General features: G+C 41.1%; 2 protein-coding genes across 2 annotated transcripts; both read left to right on the top strand.

Moving 5' to 3' along the window:
- Window positions 1–78: 78 nt before the first annotated feature.
- Window positions 79–7,113, top strand: LOC103365766 (uncharacterized). The gene is made up of 3 exons (XM_008293299.1): window positions 79–133; window positions 857–923; window positions 2,450–7,113. The coding sequence occupies exons 2-3, from the start codon at window positions 863–865 to the stop codon at window positions 4,969–4,971; spliced, it is 2,583 nt and encodes an 860-aa protein (XP_008291521.1). The 5' UTR covers window positions 79–133; window positions 857–862; the 3' UTR covers window positions 4,972–7,113.
- Window positions 7,114–9,264: 2,151 nt separating this feature from the next.
- On the top strand, window positions 9,265–21,048 carry LOC103365765 (solute carrier family 52, riboflavin transporter, member 2). The gene is made up of 5 exons (XM_008293298.1): window positions 9,265–9,501; window positions 12,348–13,209; window positions 14,448–14,571; window positions 16,494–18,084; window positions 18,306–21,048. Exons 1-4 carry the CDS (start codon window positions 9,372–9,374, stop codon window positions 16,704–16,706), a joined length of 1,329 nt encoding a protein of 442 aa, XP_008291520.1. The 5' UTR covers window positions 9,265–9,371; the 3' UTR covers window positions 16,707–18,084; window positions 18,306–21,048.
- Window positions 21,049–22,121: the final 1,073 nt, after the last annotated feature.

Below are 22,121 nucleotides of genomic sequence, written 5' to 3'. Positions count from 1 at the left end.
GAAATCTCGACAACCGCCCGCCTTTGGTGAAGCTGTCCAATCAGCGAGCAGCCTGCTGGTTTCGCTCCTCCCCTTTGTGTTCGTGAGGTTGAGAAGGAGCGAATGCAGGAGTTTCGGTGTTTGTAGTTTCTGGGTAAGAAGTTCTGCTTTTTAAATGCTTCTTTTACTGCTTGTACTTTTGAAAGTATTTGTAAATGTTACCGCGCGCCGCACAGCTTCTCTGTTTGTGTATTATTGCTGATTAGTATTACTGCCAGTAAAGTTTGTGCTAACAGGAGCTCACAAGGCTGATTAGCATTAGCATTAGCATGCAGAGGTGGTGCAGCATTAGCTCTCATTTACAGATGTAGCTTTAATGCTTTTGGGATTTGGAAGTTCCTGTTTATATTTAGAGAGAGTAATCCACAGGAATCCTCTTGAATTGCTTTAAGTATCAAACTTTTAGGTTTTATTCTTGCATTCTAGGTGTGATTTTAGGTGTTACTCTTGCATTTTTGGTGTGACTCTTGCATGTGCACTGCTAGTAGCACATATTCAGGGTTTGTGGGAGGAAGGTGGGATTTTCTGCAAAGCCTGGAGCCTCATCTCCCACCAGGTGGCACAAAATAACACACTGATATCCCCAGTTTATAATGCATATTTTGCTAAACCAGTGCAGTTAACACATTTAACCCCAACCTTTGTAATGATCAGGTATCATTTGAGCTGTTTCGACTCAGTGATTTAACTTTATGGCTGTGGTTTGTGATGCTGTTGTTATAATAGTGACTTTATTTATATTACGTTAATGGGCAAGAAATTTGTAGTGCTGCTAAATGCAGTAGATTAAAGATTTTCCTCTGTCTCTTTTCAACAGCACACGATGGAGGAGCGTCAAGATTTTTCTCTCTGTGGGAAAGAAGTTGTTACTGAAGCGAATCTGAGTAAGTCTGAATGCAGTGAAAGTAAACAGTCAGTGATTCCCAACCAGGAGTATTTGTACCCCAGAGTTTACTCATGCAGTTGCCACAGGGTGCATGGAAAGATTTGCTCAACTCATCTGAAAGCAAAACAGAAATATCAGTTTAAACTGAAGCATTAAGTGAACCTGAGCAGGTTTGAGAAGAAAAGTTGACAATCAAATGAAAGTAATGGATCAGCTGTAGAGACAAACAGCTAAAAGGAATGCACAAATCAATTAGAATACATAAGTAAAGGGTGTAAAGGTGAAATAGTAAATAATTGATTGAAATACCTTTGTAAAGATGTACATAAACCGTTTAAAAAGCCAGCTAAGGCCTCGTCCACACTAATAAAGATTAATGTTTCCTCTGAACCACTGTTCCAAATGCAAACAGCTTTTAGGTCCCTAAAGTGGATTTTTTAAAACACCTTGTCAAATAATGTGTAAATAGAGAGTTTGGGGAACTCTGATGTCACATCTCCAGTCACACATGCTCACTGCTGCTTTGTGTAATAAACACGTGTCTGAAACATCAACAAAAACAACAGCAGATATACGTTTGCTGGATTCTTCGTGTTGGATTAGCAGTCACTGTTACGAGTTCAAAACTTCCCAGTATGACCTGGTTCACCACATTTGTAGTTGTGTTGTTGTTTTTAACAGAGGGGGGAGGTATTTGTCTCGAAAAGTGTGTACTATTAATGAGGACAAGGGCTAAAATAACGAATAAATAGTTTCAAGAATTTCCTTTGAGATTAATACAGTTTTTATCTTATCTCTTAAATTATTACCCCAAACTAAAACTATGTCAGATATTGTTTAAATGGTTGGCTGGCAGTATGGATTAACAAAGCTGAAAGCAGTGGATAAATGCTAATATATGTAGCTTCAACTAGTGACTAAATAGCTCCACACAAATTGACATTCCCATTCACCATTCATCAATGTAAGAAAAATCTCTGTTCGTACACCAAGTGCAATGTCCCAGTTGTTTTTTATTTTTTATTTCATATTCATATTTTTTATTTTATATTCTATTTTTTTCTAGTCTTCATCCCTTCCCTTTAGTCGTGTAAATACCCCTCCCCTCGTGAACTGTACAGTCTTTTAACATTTGTATACTTTGTCTTGTGCACTTTTTGTCCTGTTGTTTTGCACTGCCTACGAGAGTTGCTAACTCAAATTTCGTTGTGCTTCTCGTACAATGGCAATAAAGAGATTCTGATTCTTATTCTGATCTTTTTTTTTTGAGGGACAGCTGGCCAAGAAGGGACATTATTATAAAGTTTGAAAAAAAGCACGCATGATAGCAGTTGACAGAAGAAGAAAGTAAAGCATATTAAGTTTTATTTAAGATCCTATTTCAGGATTATTATTGTCAGCCACTGATTTAAGTCAACATCAGAGATAATTCTGCATCTAACGACTGTACTACTGCTCAGTTCATACCAAACGTCTTGCCTGTTTGTCAGACGTTACTTTTCTAACCCCTTCTCTGTTTTCCAGGAGATGAGTACTACTGGAAGCTGGTTGCAGACTTCATCGGTCCTCAGTCAGCAGAAGGACTCGAGCTCCAAGAGCGACCGTGTAGGAACAGACTTTTGATTCAAGTCGGACTCATGAGGGAGGACAACAACTTCCCCTGGATCGCCATCCTGAACTGGCTCAAGAAAATCTTCCCGTCGCATCACTCGACCGACTTCCGTCGTTTGATTGAAAGAGGCATCGCGACGACGCTGAGTCTGGGAAGCTACGCCAGGCTGAGCTTCCTGGAGTCGGACATCAACTTTAACTTTGTCGGGCCGATTTGCGACAGCATCGGCGTGGAGCGGCAGCACCTTCTGGAGATGAGGGACTTTTCAGAACGAGCTCAGTCCCTCGAAGTCACAAACGGCTTGATTCTGGAGTTGTGCAACTTTGCCGCCAGGGAGAAAATCGCCGCCGTCGTTCTCGTTACGTGGCTCAGAAACTTCAACCATGAGTTTTGCAAGAACGGGGACATTCAGAAAGCCTATAAAGTCCTGAGGGGAAAGATCAAAAAGTTAAAAATGTGTTATCGCAATTATGAGACAAGGAGTTACAGGAGGAACGCCGCGATGGAAAACCTGCTTCAGAGTCCGTTTGAGCTGGTCTGCAAAAAAACACCGAAATTTATTGTGAAGAAACGCGTGAGGAGAGATGACAACAATTCTGAAAAATATTCAATTAAGGAGGAACCTGAGAGCTGGGAGATAACGGAGACGTCTGAGGTGATCAGAGAAGTCGTGAGAAAGAAACCAAAGAAAGAACCTGTCGCTGCAGATTGTGGAAACGAGGATGTGAACGCTGGAGAACCTCAGACTCTGCTCGACATTGCGATGACGTCAGTGCAAAAGCTGTCGAGTGTTTACGGCGGGAAAACCGCAGCATGCAAACAGGTTTCTCTGGACCTGCTCAGAAATCAGTACGCTCTGACCTGCAAGGAGCATCCGGCGCTGGCAGACTTCGAGAAGAAACTCGACTCGCTGGGCGACGACATTTCACTCGCTTCTCCCGTCGTGTTTTTAAACCACAATGCCAACTTCCTGGTTGACGTGCACGACGCCATCGAGCAGCAGATCATGTGCTTCGAAAAGGAGATCGTTCTGTCGGCGGGGGAGAAACTGGGTCGCGATAAGCTTCAGAAATTCAAGAACTTTGTGAATTTGCCAGAAAGCGCCACGTCGCGCTACATCCACACGGCCTGCGACATCCTCAGCCCTCGCTCCCCCAACAGGCAGAGCTACAGGAAGCACTGGGTGGCTTTCTGCGCCGAGAAGAAAAACCCGTCCAAACTCAGAGGGAATCAGCCGAACCAGTTCTACAGCTACTTCGAAGCTGCAGCGGGTCTCATTCACCATCACAAAGAGATCGCGCTCTTCCTGTCCGATCTGCTGTCGCTAAACAACGACGAATGTCCGAACGTTATTCTGGAAAGCGTCGTGGCCGACGCCAACGATTCTGTGATTCAAAGCTTCGTGTGCGTTCTTGCTATTGTTTACTGCAAAATCCTCGGACCGTTTTGGCAGCTGCTGATGAGCGACGGAGAATACTCGCTGTTCGGTCAGAACATCCTCGATCTCTACCAGAAGTTCTTGGATTGGTCCAAAGATCCCTCCACTCTGCTGGAACCAGAGGAGGCCACGAATGTTTTCCTGCAGTTGCCGGTGCAGGAGAAAGTGTTTGAGGGAGTGTTTCACTACTGTGGCCAGTGGCACACAAACAGAGATCTGATCAGAGCCTGTCTGAAGAGACTGATAAAGGTGATTGCCTCCGTTACTGAGAAACACCTGAACGATTTTCTACCAGGAGGGAAGTTTTCTCAAGTCCCTTCCACGGATTTGAGCTCGCAGTTGGTCAGCTGCACGTTCTCCATCTTGATGGCAGAATATCCCTTCGTCAGCTCGCCTTCACCCTCCAAGAAAAAACAAACCTTGTCATCGGATAGTTCTCAGGATGATGAAGATCGATCTGATTCATCCGACGACGACTTCGATGATTCGTCCATCGTGCAAAGTAAAAGGAGCATCAAAGAAGAATCCAGTCCACAGATGAAGAAAGCTCACAGCAGTCGAAGGCTCCGCCAAGAAGAGCGCGAGGAGATCATGGATCAGGAATACATCGTGGCGATGGTGAGGAGGAACGGAGGTCCGTGCAAAACGAAGCAGGACGTCGATAAGATGATGCTGCGCTTCGATGGGAAGTCCCGAGCCGAGAGGAGAGAAGCGGCTCGCTGCGAGATTCTGTACCAGAAAATGATTCTGAACAACACAAACCCAAACCTGGAGGGAGTTATGCTCAACGCCACGCAGATGGTGCTGAAGCTGAAGCTCGCTCTGCCTCGCGTTAAACCGGGATACTCTCTTGTTTGGGCGCCAAGAAAGACAAAAATAAAACCCGCGATCAAAGACGCGAACGCTGCAGCTGTTCAGAGCGAAAGCAGCACGTCGGAGCTTAAACCGTGTGACGTTCAGGAGCAGAAGGCAGGAGAAGGACATCTGAACACATGACTTTAAATATCTGCGTCTCCGGAGCATGTTCTTATGGAGCATTTTGGAGTTTTTTATCAGAAAAACTCAATTTAAACACTGGAGTTTATGAAAACATGCTCAAATTTGGGGGGGAAAAAAGGGCAGTTTTTTGACTTCTAGAAAGAGTTAAAAGCTCTGACTTCTGACATTTGACTCTGATGACTGATCAGCTGTTTCTTTCGTCTCTTTATGGTCATCATGGATTTTTACGTGCATTTTCAGGTATTGCATTAGAAACGGTTGGAAAGGGACAAATTTAGAAATAAAAAAACTGTTAATTTCACAAAAACAGCATCATGACAAATCCGACTCTTTGGTTATCAGCATGACTCATATTCGCTGTGTGTCCATAATGTGTGTTTTTTTATGTGCATTTTGAAGCATCGCATGAGCAGAAGTCAAAGGAAACCTCCCCGTATTTGCAAAAAAAAAAAATGTTCATATGTTTACTTGAGACTGTTTTTGGCTTCTTCTAAAAAAAATTTAGCTTAAGTGGAGGTGGAGACGTTTTTTTGGATAAGTAATATTAATTATTTAAAAACATGAATAGAAACAGCCAAATTTCACAGTAAATGAAAGTGTCGCTGCTTGCTTTAGGTGGTTTTTGATTTGTTCTAGAGACACATTTCTGCGGTAATTTAACCGACGTTTAATTTGATCGGCTGTTTGTTTCGTTGTTTTTGCCTCACGAGAACATAAAACGTGACCGCTGCCAGCTGACATAAAATAATAATCACAGTTTTCCTGAATTCCTGATCAATTTCCTCCGTTTTTCCCCTCGTAGATGGACAAAGCATTGTTCGTCTCTTCGTTGGCAAACAGCTGGTTTAGCTTCCGCTCCGTTTATTACCGCTAACGTAGCCTACAGCGCCACCTTCTGACAACACAACTCAGCACAGTTTAGTAGGTGTTTAACCTAATTTTCATTGCGTCAGTTTACAACTTCTCTGCAAAAGTGGGCTTCAAATGCACTTTATGGCTATATAGAAACACAAAGAATGACCTCAGCTGTTCCTTACAGAGATAAAATAATGTTTGAAACGCCATCATGTGTGTGCAAAGAATGTTTTTGACTCCGTTAGTCGGAAAGACTGTTAGATTAGGATGTTTTCAATACGATTCTGTTCTTGTGTTTGTATTATGTTGGACCGTAGCTTCCTGTGAATGCTTTTTGTTACTAAAAAAAAAACAGTATTCTTGTTTTGTAGCCGTTACGATTTATAACAGCCACTGACTGTAAAGAACAAGTTAAATGAATCACTGTCAAATTAAATCGTACTTCGCGGTTGTGTAGAAAACGTCACACAACAACCTTGTGTTTGCCACATTTGAAGGGCGTCTGGTTGCGTCACCGGCAGCAGCAGAGTCGGCGAGTTCATGGTTATAAAAGCAGCTCAAGAAAACACAGATGACAAGAGCAGCTTGTTGGGGTCACTGGGCCGAATGTCACAGCGGTTCCTTTGTTCATTATGGTGCAAAAGAAGCTCACTGTCAGCTTTAAAGCATGGCGTCTAATTAGATCATAACACGGCGGGACGAAGATCAGTTGATGTTGTTCTACTGAAGACACAAATAATCTGGAAATATTTCAGCACAAGCAGCTGCTCGGTGACTGACTCAGACTTGGTTCAGATCTTTTTAAGGGAAATGCGTGTTTCTGAGATGCTGCGACAGCAACGATAAATAGAAGCAGAATGTTAGGTGAGTGTGTTTGTTTACACCTGAGACCTGCTTTGTGTTCTACAGAAAAACAAACTGACATCAGGTGAAGGTTTCATTTCAATATGGGGCAAATTATGAGCAGCGAACGTTTAGTTTCCAGCATTTTGTTTAGTTTTTATGCACCGATTTGTGACTTTTCTGCTTCAGTTTGTTTTGAAAATCTTTTTTTTTAGTCTTTTCATTTATATAAAGGAAAACACTTGATTCAGACACAAGGTGACAGTTTAACATGTGATGGAAAATACGTGAGTCTATTTACACTTTATGTAATAAAACAAGTGGTTTGGCACGGGCAAACAATTTAGTTTAAAAAACGAAACAGGGAAACTCTATAAAGGAAATGGTGAATTGATTTTATTTTTTTAAATGCAATTATAAACTGTCTGTGTGCTCACCTCATTTCATGTCTGTGGGAGTTTTATTTTTCGAGATAAACTGGGGCTGCAAGGTGGTTAGCATCGTCGCCTAGAAGGTCGCCGGTTTGCGTCCCAGTGAGGACACCCAGGATCTTTCTGCGTGGAGTCTCCATGTTCTCCCTGTGCAGCGTGGGTTCTCTCCGGGTTCTCCGGCTTCGTCCCACAGTCCACAAACATGTTGAGGTTAATTGGTGATTCTAAATTGTCCGTAGGTGTGAATGTGAGTGTGCTTGGTTGTCTGTCTCTAAGTGAAGCCCTGTGATAGACTGGTTACCTGTCCAGGTGAACCTGCCTTCACCCTGAGTCAGCTGGGATAGACTCCAGCCCCCCATAGTGAGGATTAAGGTGTACAGATGATGGATTGATGGATAATTAACCTGTAAAGTGGTGACTTTTGAGGATGAAATTACCAAAATTCCCAGGTCTAAAAACACGACATCCTCAAAATGCAGCTATAATACTTTAAAGAACTTATTCTAAGTAGCATGAAGTAACCTCTGCTCTCTGAAATGACACCTGAAGCTCTTGTACAAACTCTTGATGGATTGTCCGGATGAAACCTGCTTAGAAGAGTTCTGGAGACAAATTGCTGAACGATGTGAGACTGCAGCCACGAAAAAGGAACTGAATTCTAGATGGACACGGTGTAATGTTTTAAAGAAATGATATCTGAAGCAGAACAAAGACATTTTGACCTTAAAGTCTTACATACACTTGTGTAATTTATATTGTGGTTTTCTTATGAACTTTATCAACAAGTAAAAAAGCAGAACTGGTTTCATCAGGTTGAGGGTTACGTAGAAAAGCTCTTTAAACTGTACATGAGTTCTCGTTTACTTTTACATGGCTTTCACGCTTGTGTAAGCAAATGATGAAAGAAATATGACAGTTTGGCCTGCAGCAAAACACTGAACAACAAATAAATGAGAAATGTGTTTTGTTTTGTTTTTTTAAATAAGAAAAAAAGAAAATCTTGCAGGAAGCGTTAAAAAAAAAAGCACCTTTAAAAACCAAGAGATACTTCAATTAATAAAAAAATATGTGAAGATACTAAGAATAATGACAAATATCTGAATAAAATATATATTTAAAGCAGATTTAAATACAGTGTTATTGTGTACAGTCACACATTGCTAAAGAACAATTTACTATTTGTAAAAAAAAACCCCAAAACAAAACTAATTTTTGATGTAGATGCTATGTCCATTATTTTTTTTCACACTTACATTTTAATTAATGTTTTTCTTCTCTGTGTTTTTACAAGCCGTCTGTAGTTGATCAGAACTGGGAAAATCTGTAAAATAACAGCTGACAAAGAAAAAATTGCCATTTTTCAGTCTTTAATCTTCCATCCTATGTATGCTTTGTTTCAAATACTAAACAGTTACACTAGTGCATTGATTATGTCATACATTATAAAGTTTTATTTGTTTTTCTTTTTTAATAAACAACAAACAAATCAGTTAACATTGTTTTTTTTCCATGACTTTACTAAAACAAGGTAAAACACCAGAAACTTTTTAAAGTGTTATTTTTTGTTTGTTTAGTTTATTCATTTATTGTTGTTGTTGTTGTTGTTGTTTTTAAATTACAGTCAAAAACGGCGACAAAACAACAAAAATCATTTCTTACAGCGGTGCGTTCAAAGCACTCTTTTATTGTCCACTATTTTAATTACCAAACAACCGAAGCTGTGATTGATCCGTGAACGCCTCTCCATACCGCGTTCAGGCTCAGAGGACGGCGTAAAAATGAACTTTTGTGAAATAATATCGATCTCTCATCTTTTGTTTTCGACGACGCGAGAATCTGAGTTGAACAAAGATTACCTGAATGCTGTCAAGAGCGAATTTTTACCGTATTTCAACAGAATACTGCTGAAAGCGAGTTTAAAGGCGTAAAAGCGGCGTTTTAATGTGTGATGCGTGAAATACAGTCGATTTATGACAGTTTCGTTGCACTATACTTATTTGTTATGTAATAACAGAATTTAAAAATATATATCTATAAATTTGAAAAGCTTAAATACACAAGTTTTGACTTTTGAAAAAACCAGGAGCTATGAAGTTCCGAGGGTCCGTGAAGGCAGCCGGAGGGGCGGGAACTTTGCGTGGCGTCACCTCCGCCATTGTGGTTCTCGTAGCGGCGTGAAGCGGCGGCACACTGTCGGTGTTCGGACCCGAACAAGGTCCAGCTGTTCGCCGGCGTCTCGTCATCCTCCGGACCGGGCTCGGAGCCACCATGTCGGCCGGTTGGTGGAGCAGCGCCGCGGTCACCCACGGCCTCATGGCGCTGTTCGCGATGGGCTCCTGGGTTTCCGTCAACAGTCTGTGGGTCGAGCTGCCGGTGGTCGTCAACGTGCTGCCCGAAGGTCAGTGTCCGGAGCGCCGAGGACTGAAGCCGGTCACCTGCTCTGACCTTTCCTCCGCTAAAAACCATCCGTTTATCATTTCAGAGCGGCACGGTTTGAATTTATTATATTAATTATTGGGGTTTAATTAGCTTCAGTGCTCAATCAGGCGATGCTAGCTGGTTTCAACAATGTTAGCAAAGTGTTCCTTCAACTTAAAACTAACTTTATACGAGTTTATATATTGAACTGCTTTACGAAATAAAAGCACGTTATTATTTATTCTTTCTAGTGGTGGGATTTAAACTACATTTAACTATTTATTGACAACTAAAATGTACTTTAAGTCAATTTTATTAATTATTTAAAATAAATTAAATATTGCAGCTCATACTGGACTGCATTTAATCCTCTAATTTGTGCTGAAATTAACCTCAGATTAAGGGATAGAAACTAGAAAACGTGTTGTTCTGCCACATTTTCATGATGTAAAAACCCGGTTGAATATTTTGGGTAAAGCTTTTTAACAGTTTCTGAAACCAGCTGTCACATTTATGAGACTTGTGTTAAACTTTTTCCACATGTAGACCAGCTAAAGGTATGATAACAGAAGCCTTTATTAATTCCACAGTAGGGAAATGTACTACAAAAATAAAAAATAAACCAAGCTGTACACAAGTCCTTATGGTAGAAAACACAGTATTGCCCAGATTTAGACCAGGTCCTTTATATAGAGACGGGTAAAATCTGGACTACATGATGCCAAACGATCTAAGGAGTCTTTAAAACACAGTTTCCAACATTTATTCTATTTGTTAAAATGCAAAAAAGGAGGTTTTTGCTGTATTTTCTCCCCCACACATCTTGACAACATTATGCAGCCACAAATCCAAACCCACTGTAAAAAATTTGATCAAATCTGGACTGGATTTTTCTGCAGTAGCCTTAAAACAGAGTTTCTGATTGTGCAGCTTCTGTTTTATTTGCAAAAATGCAAACAATTAGATTCCTGGATTGTGCCAGAGGGGGAAGCAAATCTTCAGCACACAGTCTCTGATTTGTGAAACCTTTTATTCTCTTTGGGAAAATGCAAAAGGGGAGATTTTGCAGTCTTCAAATTTCAGTTGTCAAACCTTTATTCGTTTAAATGCAAAAGTTAAGATTTCAATGCTTTTATAAATTAGTTTCTTACATGTGCTGTGTCTTTAAAAACCCAGTTTTGATTTGTGATAATGCAAAATATGGTTCCTACGTCTTTTGCATTTTGACCACACTAGAGGTTTACATCTAAAAACACACAAAAAAAACAGAAAAACCTCCCGTTTTGCATTATAGCAGATTATCGATTAGGAAAATTACTTCAAATCTGCGTCCAAAATAAGCAGAATTTCTTGGTGAATGTTATCTAAACTGTACCAGGTAACCAGGTGTGTAGCAGACTGGAATCCTAACAAAACATCTAGTGAACAGCGGTCAGTATGAGTTTATTAAAAAAAGCAAATTGTTTTCATCATAAGCTGTCAGGCACAATTTGAAGCAACAAAATGAGTCAAGATACAGACATCTGAAATGGTTCATCCTTTAATATTTCATAAAATACACACGTAAAATAAGATATACTGCATCTTAAACTCTAAACCTGCTGCACATATTAACTTCCTGCGGGATAATTTTTTACGACAAAGTCCTGCACCTCAGTGGAAACAGAAGCAGAGAGAAATCAGAAATGTCTTCTGTGCAGGATGACACAGAATGGTGTAAATCATTAAAAACAGAAAGTTGAATTTGTTTGATTACCATAATGTCCGGACTATAAGCCGCTACTTTTTTCAAATGCTTTGAACTCTGCGGCTTAAACATTTACGCAGCTAATTTATGGATTTTTACGAGTTTGCCTCGAGACCAAAGTGACACTGAGAGCGACAGAGAGACTGAGGAAGTGACGAAGTGATTCTGAGGTTGTTCAGCTCCTGAAGACACTGAAGAAGACGACTTCAGTGGTTTTAGTGCAGGAGGAAGATGAAGATAGCGATCAATGACTTTTCCTGGTAGCTGCTGGAGTTTTATTTCCTCAACCAGCCGTGTTACAAGAACTGTTCAGAAAAAAGCAGCTACGGTGTTTGTGTATGTTAGCGTACGTATTTAATTAAAAGTTAAAACATCTTTCTGTGTAAATATCTCATGTTCCAACGTGGACACCTGCAGCTTAGAGACCAGAGCAGCCTGTATATGTACACACCTGGTTTTCTTTTTAAAGTCAGTGGGTGTGGCTGATATTCAGGTGCCTCAATAGTCCAGACTTTACGGTATTTCTTTAATTAAAAATTGGGGGGAAAAATTGAATCCACATGTATATTTTTCTACAGTGTCCACAGATGTTACAATCGAAAAAATGGCGAAATGCCGAAGATATTTTACTATTTATTATTTCAAACCCAGTCTTCACGTCATCTGAAAAATCCCTGATTTTTTAGTCACATGACCGTCGGTTGCAGTTGAGTCACTCACGGCTTCTCGGTTGCACCAAAGATGGCAGAATTTTTCGTTTTTTTACAAAATCTAGATGCCACAAATGGTTTATTTTGGGCAAAGTCTTAAATTAAACATGTAGAATTGTATTTTAATAAATAAATACAACTTTTTTTTTAGCTCAGATTTGGATGTTTTTACTGGAAGAAGCCAACGTTACACATGATTAATTTGAGAACTGTTGGAAAATCCTTGTCTTTCTGTGATAAATGATGTCATTTTGGTGATTTTTAATAGAATAATAAGCCTTCCAATCCTGCCAGTGGGTAAATTGTGAGTTAAATTACTGTGTTTTTATCAGTTTCTCATCACCAAACCCCAAATGTTTCCTGTTTCAGGCTGGAATCTTCCCGCCTACCTCTCAGTGCTCATAGCGTTCGGGAACCTCGGCCCCATCGCGGTGACCGTCACCCACCACTGCGCTCCGGGACGCTTGAACGAACGCCTGGTCATCCACTGCATCCAGCTGCTGGCCGTGGTGGCGTCGGCCTTCCTCGCCGTCTTCTGGTCGCACACCGTGGTGGTGGCGGGAGAGAAACGCTCGCTCCCCTTCCTGCTCTTCACCTTCGTGTTGTCTCTGGTCTGCTGCACGTCCAACGTCACCTTCCTGCCCTTCATGTTCCGCTACCCGCCCCAGTACATCCGCACCTTCTTCATCGGCCAGGGCCTCAGCGCCTTGTTCCCCTGCGTCGTGGCGCTGGGGCAAGGCGTCAACAAGCTGGAGTGCAAAACGGTGAACGGCACGGTGCACCCGGAGTATTTAAAGGTGAACTTCCCCGCCCAGAACTTCTTCTGGTTCCTGTTCGTGATGCTGTCGGTGTCGGCGCTGAGTTTTCTGGCGCTGACTCGAAGACAGAAGCAGCCTGAGGGCGAGGCGTCGCCGCCGCCGCAGGAGTCGGACAGCGCGGCAGCAAAGAACGGCGAGGAGACCGAGCGGCTTCACAACGGAGGGACGCCGGTGTCCGAGGATCAGGTTCGGCTGGAGGAGCAGCAGCCGCCCGCTCAGACCTTCTGGACGCCGCGAAACATCTACCTGCTGGCGCTGCTCGCCGTCTCCAACGCCCTCAGCAACGGCGTCCTGCCGTCCATCCAGAGCTTCTCCTGCCTGCCCTACGGAAACATGACCTACCACCTCTCCGTGGTGCTCGGCAACATCGCAAACCCCCTGGCCTGCTTCCTGGCCATGTTCGTCGTCCTCAGGTGAGACCCAGCATCTGCTAGAGCTCATTTATTTTGATTTTTGTTTTATTCCATCTCAGATCATCACACTTCTAGAGTTTCTGCTCGACCGCTCGATTTGCCAGAATTTTTTGTAGCACAAAATAAGAATATTGGTGAAATTTTAGCTTAATCTATTAAAAACTGTCTGAGATATAAATATATTTTTTTAAATGCACTTTGACCCACTTTCCACATTCTTCCACACGTTGAAATTTAAAGCTATGTTTGGATGACAATATCTCACAATCATACAACACATGTCGAATGCTTTTTTATATATGAAATACTTGGTCGCAATAATTAAAAGGTTATTGGAAGTTGAAGTCAAAAGGGTCATGCTATTTTCTTAGAATAATTTCTGCTCGACCATCTCTGATTGGCCTAAAATTTGTAAAACACAAAACATGGATATTTATAAAGATGTATTTGAAATTTCACATTAAAATATCAAATGCTTTCTAGGATATTTTCTTTTTAAAATCTGCCCACTTTCAGCAGGTTTTTTTCTCACATTGAACAACATCTCAGCAATTATTAAAGATAAAACCCTGAAATTTTCTCTGTTATTTCTCATCATGTCATTGGTTCAGAATCTGCAATATTGGACAGAAAGATCAGAAATTCTTAGATTACGGGTGAGTTGAAATGTGAAAAGATTGAAGCTGTCACGAAAAGTCTCATGTTTAAGCTCATTAATGAAAAAACTTGATAACGCACGGATCAACTGGGGATATTTTTTGAGCCGTACGTAGCTTCACGTCACAATAAAACAAAACTAAACTTGTAGAATACTTTTATTATGAAATGCTTGGTCACAAAAATGACAATGAAGTTATTTTAATTGAACTGTCATGAGCAGGGTTGACAAGTTGTACCGAAAAAACAAAAATGTTGGGAGATGGTCTGATACCAGTAGAACAGAGTTAATAATAATAATAATAATAATAATAACATTGTCATTAATACAGCCTTAAATGTGCAAAAAAAAAAGCTGAAAGAGGGTCAACAGGCAATATTCAAAAATGTTTATCTCTAAAAGTGTTTGAAATGTCAAGATAAAATTTTACACGTATCATTTTAAATATCTGTAGTTTACGATTATAAGGTTTCGAGGAAACCAGAAGTAGTCAAGCGGAAGGAACCTGATCATTTGAGATGGAACAACCTTTTTATTAAAACTCTCCTTCTCGGTAATAATCACAAACCTTGTCCTTCAGGTCCTCCTCAGGTTTGGGCTTCTTGTCCGTGGCTGGGCTGGTTTTTGCTGCGTATTTGATGGCGTTGGCGGCTCTCAGTCCCTGTCCACCGCTGCTGGGAAGCAACGCTGGTGTGGCTTTAGCGGTGAGTGGAAATGTTCACCGTTTATGTTTGTATTCTTTTATTCTGCTGCAGGTTTAAACACATGTTCTGGTAGATTAGTCATAGCAACTGAACTTGCTTGAGGTCCTTGAAGACGTTAGTACGAGTCGTTAGTACTCCCCCATTGTGGCAGCACTAACGACTCGCATAACGAGGGGGAGGAGCAACAAACCCCTAATTGAAACCCAAACTCAGGTGTTAATGGCTCCTTAAGGATATAAGTATCTGTAACTCCCTACTAGTCAGTCAGATCTGATGAAGCCTCTTGGATGAAACGTCTTCAAGGAACTCAAGCAGATTAAACTACGAAAAGAACCACGACCTGGATGACTGAGAATCTCCACAGACATTAAAACACATGAGTGTCACCAAAACAATGAAACCCTAATCCTTTTTATTATATTAGGCACGTTTGTGTGGAGCATTTCTACAAGGAGGCAGTTCAAAGTGCTTCACATAACAGGCATCGAGACAAAATGTTAGAGCAACGTCAGGCAATGTATTTTTCAAAAACAGACACTGTTCGACACAATTAAAAGAGGAATAAAATGTAGGATATTCAAAAGCCTCAGACAAAAACTCGTGTTATTGCAGAAGTGAATGTTGCAGCAGATCTGCAGTTTTCTGGGAGTTGGTTCCAGATTTGTGATGCGTAGAAACTGAAAGCTGCCTCTTTGTGTTTCCTTCTAACCTCAGTGACAGAAATCAAACCTTTACCAGAAGATCTGAGAGCAACATAGCAGCAGCTCAGAGATGAAACACTCACACTGGATGAATAAGAATCAAAACTGGCATCTGATTAAAGTAGGAATAACAATAAGATTATACGTTTGATGACAGTTTTTACAGACAAGAGCTGCACGATTAATTAGATATTATCCACAATCCCGACTTTAACTTCCTGCAAGTAAATCAACACGATCAGCTGCGACATTAACATTTAAACTGTGTGTTCTGCTCACAGGAAACTCTGTAAATCTGACGTTAGAAAACCTCATTTCACTCTTTTTACAGTAATTTCTGAACTGCTGCAGTAACTGATGGAGACCAGAGGCGTCTCGGTGCACAGCTACGGGTTAATATTGCTAAAAGTCTGTTTCTAAGAATGGTGCAGTTATATTTATGTTTTGCGTGTAGGCAGTGAACTGAATACAGGTGACGAGTATTAAAAATGATGCAAAGAATTAAAGTCAAACTAACACAAAACATGTAGAGAAAGCAGCGCTGCGTTTCTGTAAATGTTAAAGCACCATGAAATGGGAATAATTATAATAAATAATCATGCATCAACCGATTCTCCATGTTGAACCCTAACAGGTACACAAGATTTCTCAGGCTTTTTTTTTTGTTTGTTTTGTTTTTTTAAAGCAATCTGACGAGATGGAGGGAAAATCAAAACATTTTAGTTTCAGGTTTTCGCTTATTTATATTTGTTTCAGATCTTTTTTGAGTTTCATGTATTTTAATAGTGATGATTAAGCCATTAATCAGTCGACCTTTATTTTAATGGCACGTTTAAATCATCTTATTGCAGTTCAAAGTGCTTCACAGACGACTGATAACAATAACAGTGAACAAGTGTAGATTATATAAGGATAGATAACAGGTTATAAACTACATAACAAGACAATAAACTGTGATAAAACTACATTTAAAAAGGCATAGAAATACAACAGACAACATAAAAACAATGACATAAACGGAATCAAAAGTGATGGACGGGTTTTAAATGCAAGTTTAAAAAGTTTACTGTTGATGGTTTAAAGGTAGATGTGAGCAATAAACACCATAAATAGACACAAGCAGTGATCGTTCATTCACTGGCTGCTACTTGTTTTACTCCACTAAACCCTGTTCAGCTTCTCGTCTTACCTGCTGTGACTCTGTGCTTGCGCCCCCTGCAGGTCGTCTCCTGGATCGTCTTCACCGGCCTCTTCTCCTACCTGAAGGTGGTGATCGGGACGCTGCTCCACGAGGCCGGCCACGCCGCCCTGCTGTGGTGCGGCATCTCCATCCAGGCCGGCTCCCTGGTGGGCGCCCTCACCATGTTCCCCCTGGTGAACGTCTACCACGTGTTCTCCAGAGCCCAGGAGTGCGTCGACACCTGCGGTCCCTGAAGTACGTTTTCTCGGCAGCACAGTTCTCGGCCTTCCTGGTGGGAAGCGACCGCTCTGACCATTGTTCCTTTGCTTCCTGAGAGAAGCTCTTTCTCTGTGTTATTTTTTATTTTTTGTGGAGGATCACGCCGCAGATTCCCCGCTCAGAGGCCTCCGAGCCTGCGGACGCGATAACATTCCCAGACAACGGGAGCGTTGTACTGCTGCATGCTGGCCGAGGGGATGTAAAAACACGTATGATGCAGTGAAACCACAAGTGCTTTGTGTGGAGTTTTATAAGGAGGCTCTGTAGCTGGAGTTGTTTACAGATTACAGACGGATTTCCCCACAACAACACATCATGTGAAGCTGTTTGCTCAGGGACCATGAACTCATTCATCGCTCGTATCGTTTGTTGCTCCTGAGCCTGTAACTCCGGTGGTGGGCGATCGGGCCTAAGGAGAACTTCTGAACCTCGTCGAACCCTCAAATCTCCTAGTTTGATTTTATTCTCTAAGTTCTGTGGCAGTGATTTGCGTCTGTGCAGCTTTGAAAAAAGTATAATCTTAGCTTAGCATCAGGAAGGATTCTACAAGTAAGTTGTTTTTCCTGTACTGTTGAGTATTTCTCAGCTCCTTCACGTCTTTTGAGACTCTCCGGTTGGACTCCAGCTTCAGTAGTCCTCGTTCTGTTCTCTGGAAAACCTCCTGCATGCTGGAGGTCCAGTCCAACCAGAACCTGGAAGCTCACCGAGGCCGCCGAGCACCAGCGTTGGCTCACGTCCAAGCAGCTGACTGGTGGAGGTTGAGTCTGTCTGCAGAGGCTGATAAACAGCGACCTGGTCGACTTTAGCTGCGTTCTAAATCGTATGTTTGTCCTTTTTAGTTTCACTACAGCTGCAAACTACAAACTGTTTCATGCAGCACAAACATGTTTCAACTAGAAATAAACTCCTAAAGTCAACTTTTGACAAACTTTGTTTATACTTTCTCTACTGCCCTTAGTTATTACACTAGCGAGACGGCCATTTTCCTTTTAATCTTTACTAAAAAACGTACACTAAGCTCCCGTCATGATGCAGTCTGTGAGATTAATCTGAAAAGCAGAGAGTTAAATTGCTAAATTTAAGGTAAAGTCTGCGATTATAACTCAATGCACATTGATTATCTGTAGGGCTGGACCCGAACATCCGAATATTCGGTCGCTGTGGTGGTAATTTAGAGATCCGAATATTCATCTGGCGCCACTTGTAGCTGCACAGGTCTAATGACAGAGGCCACGCTTCGTACTGATGTCAACGGAGGTTTATTCTTAATTCTTCTCTGTCTGTCCCTTCGGCAAACACCGCGTAACACCGTGAAAGCTAGACACAATAAACAAATGCACATCAAAAACAGACATTTGGGGGCGCCGCTATAGCTCACCTGGTTGAGCCGGTGTCCCATGTGCAGGGCTACAGTCCCAATGTGGAGGTCATGAGTTCAAATCCCACTCATGGCCCTCTCCCACATGTCCTCCCCCCATTCCTCTCCCCCACCTTCCTGTCTCTCTCTCACTACAATATCCAATAAAGGCACAAAGGCCAAAAAAATAACTTGGGAAAAAAAAAAAACAACAGACATTTGTGGATCTTTCAGTCTCTCTTGTTAGCATAATCAGTGAACAGGCTCGGTCAGTTAGAATACAAACACACCACAGAAACTGTATAATATTGTTCGCGCAAATCAAACCACATTATACATGAAATATAAACCAACAGATAGTTACCATACGCGCCTCTCAGACCACATGCAGAATGGCGATAACTTGCGCTACGTGTCTCTGGTGCATCCCGTACCGGTTCTGACCCACAATGCTGCTCTCTTGACCTCACTAAAGGTCAGTCATGTGACCTGACTTATCAAAATAAAAGTCTGATGCAGAGTACCTAACTTTTTAATTAAAACTGGATTTTAAAGTGACCTATTTTTTAACAATCTGTTACCATTTGTACCCTTTTCAATTTATTACATTTTTGATCTCAGTTTTTAATTATCTATGAACAATAAAACAATGAATTGACAAACATAAATTATACACATCACAACCTGTCTCTTAGACAGTTGGTGGAAACAGAACCGGGACCGCTACCCTAAACAAGCATTAGCAGCCAAATGCTGCCTGTGTGCTCTGCCCACTTCCACCCCGACGAGTATTCGGATATTCATCATTAAATGGGCCCAAATATCTGGAGCCCAGAAATTGCTATTCGGTCCCGCCCTAATTATCTCCTCACGGTTCGTTCTGTGCTGCAAACTCATTTGATATTTGTGCCGTGCTTGAGCCTAAACATATACAAGAGGTGAAGTGAGCGTGACAGTTAATCTATCCTTTGCTAACGAGTTAAATGAGCTAAATACCGACGGCTGCACTGTTTAAGATCGTCTACGACACGAGGTCGTCCGATCGCCCACCACCAGCCCCCACCGAGAGGACAACGGTTTTTATTTTTATTTTCACGGACGGTTTTTCGATGTCTGGCTACCTCTTCCTGTTTAAGCAACAGACTCATATTTCCATGAATTAGTCAGAAACACGCTGATGAGGTCAGTATAACAAATCTGTTGGATTTATTTTATTTTATTTCTAACAGAAGCTCTTAGTTCACAGCTGCAGCGACATTCCTTTGATTTTGATGCCAAAAAACTATTTCTGCCTGAAAAATGTTGAGCTGTACAAACACTTCCTGTTTGCTTTAAATGTTCATGTTGTTGGGTAATCCTGTTTTTGTTTGTTTTAAATTTATCAGTGATATTTCCAGTTTTGTGATGATTTTAAATGGAGTTTAGTGTTTCGTGGTGCTTTTGTTTTTGTTTTTTGTTTGTGGTTTTTTTTACAGAGATCCCTAAAGGTCACTGAACAGCCAGTTGATCCAGTTTGGTTATAACACAAGACCAGTTTGAGAAACACTCTGCGGATACAACAGAAACGAGAGACGCTTTATGTGATGCACTTGTTGCTCGTTGTTTACTTCAAAAGGCCCAATCTGACGGATTCTAGCTGTGATGGGGAAGCTGCTAATCTGCTGGTTGTTGTTCACATTTCTGCTGCTTTGGATGCGTCCAGCTGTTACCACTGTAACCTGCTGGTATCCCTAAAAACTAACCCAGTATGCAGTAAACATATACTGCACGACCACGAAGCCGCTCAGGAAGAAAACACATTCTGTCTGTTAGCAAAATCATTCCAGAGCTTCTGCAAAGGGCCTTGAAGAGAAGTGGTGTGTTAGTAACGATAGTCGGATCCTCTGTGAAAACAACTTGAACGGTTTCTCAACAAGCATGACGCCACTTTAAAAAAAATAAATAAACAAAAATGCCAAAATACAGTAAGGCTGGACCCCAACATCTGAATATTTGGTCGTTGTGGTGGTATCCAGATATCAGTTATGTGACCCGAATATTCGCCCGCCACCCCATCACCCCCATTGTTGTGGTGGTATCTTGATATATATTAGCCCGCAAACCACCCTCCGCTGCCACCACCGCCGATGATGGAAACACTGCTAACCCAAGCTAGCATTAGCATCCAAATACTGCCTGTGCGTTCCGGCCGCTTCCACCCGGTCGGTGCGCTCCAACCCGTTGGCACCCCCCCGACCGTGCAGAATATTTGTATATTCGTCATTAATTGGGCCCGAACACCCGTAGCCCAGAAATTGCTATTGGGACCAGCCCTAGAATACAGTTTGCAAAGTACATGGGGAGGAAAATGGTAACTTTTTGTAGAAATCTCGTGTGGTCTGATGAAACAAATGGCTGATGACTGTCGATATGAGAAAGAAGCACGGTGGTGGCAGCATCATGCATTAATATGTGTGGTCCAGATTTGTTTGTTTTTAGTGTTATTACTATTAATCTGTTGGTATTTATCTCAGAGAATATAGAATCTGGCGAAGAAAACCCACAAAGAAACTGCTGTCATGGCACCCGTTGTCTCTAGTTGGGGTTTTAGCGAACCGGTTTACAAAAAGAAAGAAAGCCTGGAGGCGTCCAATCCCTCGGCTGGATTTATCCGTTAAACCAGCAGCTGCTCATCGACTGAGATCGTCCCGTTAAAATGAACAATAAACAGTAAATACATCGACTGTTGCATCAACGTTCTCTTCTGTTGCATCCATAAGGTTTCTCTAAACTGAACGTATGTTTAAAAATCCTCCTCAGTAAGTTCCCGCGGTGACCTTTAGGGGTTCTGATCTTTTTATGACTTTTTCTTGTTGATTTTTTTTTTTTTTTTTAAACTAATTGTCCTGTACCGTGATTAGACATGAAAGCGGCTGAAGGCGAGGAAACGTCTGTTAAACAATAAAGATCGTTAAAGACGTCGTAAAGCTCCTTTTGTTTTAGGACGTCGAGGAGGAACTGTTCAGCTTTTCCTTCCCTGCATTGTCGGCTACAGGATCAACGCTGATTCTGGCTCTGATCCAGAACCGTAAAGCAGCACCGACCCTAGATGTACATCAAGTCTTATAATTTTAGGTGGAACCACATCTGTTTATCCAACAAGAGCTCAAAGCTGCTTCAGCATCACTGGTCGGACTGACCCACTTTATCAGATCCACGTGTGAAATCGAACACAATCAAACAGCTTTGCCGTCGATTCTCCTTTTACAAAGCTTTTAGTTTTTGGTGAAAAAGGACGACAAAGTTTCTAATATTGTGGCGACGCTGTTAACAGATGGTCGGTTAAATACCAGGAACACTTGTACACCACCTCAATGGTAAATATAAAGTAGAATTAGAACCTTTTTGACAACAAAAACTGGAAATGTGAACGTTTGGTCAAAGTAGACTTTATGTTCGAGCTGCTGTGTCGGTTTAAGTCGGTTCGTTTTATATACATCTAATAAATTTCCAAACTTGTTTCTCTACTTTCACACAAAACACCGTCACAGATTCACCATCAATTATTATCTAGTGGAGATGTGACCTATAATGTTGTATAAAACACAATAACCACCTGATAAATGTAAATATTAAGGTTTTATATATATATAGATACACTGCAAGACCAGTAATATTTATTCTGTATATTTATGTGACTAAATGTTGGCAAATTTCACTACCAAGGCTTAGACAGTAAATAGTTATAATAAAATGTACCTCACTCGTTTGAATATTAAGACACTATTCTTTATTAAACCAATTTAAATATTACGTCTCAGAGCGTACAGAATAATTAGTTGTATAAATTTACCTGAATAATTTAAATACTAAGGTTAAGATCATGTTGTTTGTTATAAAAATGTTCCTAATTGATTTACATGTTTAATTTAAAACCCTACAATGTTATGAATTATATACATTAACCCAACAAATGTTAATGTTCAGGGTGAGATCATTAATTTACATTTAATTTATTATACAAACTTATCAGACTAAATATTAAGGCCAAGCT

The sequence above is a fragment of the Stegastes partitus genome, unplaced genomic scaffold, assembly GCF_000690725.1.
Source record: "Stegastes partitus isolate 25-593 unplaced genomic scaffold, Stegastes_partitus-1.0.2 Scaffold872, whole genome shotgun sequence".
Classification (NCBI taxonomy): domain Eukaryota; kingdom Metazoa; phylum Chordata; class Actinopteri; family Pomacentridae; genus Stegastes; species Stegastes partitus.
Note: the sequence above shows the minus strand (reverse complement) of the source record. Positions and strands in the feature narration are given on the sequence as shown.

Bases quoted from the DNA above. Each gene is read 5' to 3' on its own strand.
- LOC103365766 (XM_008293299.1), top strand. From the start codon at position 863: ATGGAGGAGCGTCAAGATTTTTCTCTCTGTGGGAAAGAAGTTGTTACT. The intron at 924-2,449 runs GTAAGTCTGAAT...TCTGTTTTCCAG, and splicing joins TGTTACTGAAGCGAATCTGA to GAGATGAGTACTACTGGAAG.
- LOC103365765 (XM_008293298.1), top strand. From the start codon at position 9,372: ATGTCGGCCGGTTGGTGGAGCAGCGCCGCGGTCACCCACGGCCTCATG. The intron at 13,210-14,447 runs GTGAGACCCAGC...CTTGTCCTTCAG, and splicing joins GCCATGTTCGTCGTCCTCAG to GTCCTCCTCAGGTTTGGGCT. The intron at 14,572-16,493 runs GTGAGTGGAAAT...CGCCCCCTGCAG, and splicing joins ACGCTGGTGTGGCTTTAGCG to GTCGTCTCCTGGATCGTCTT.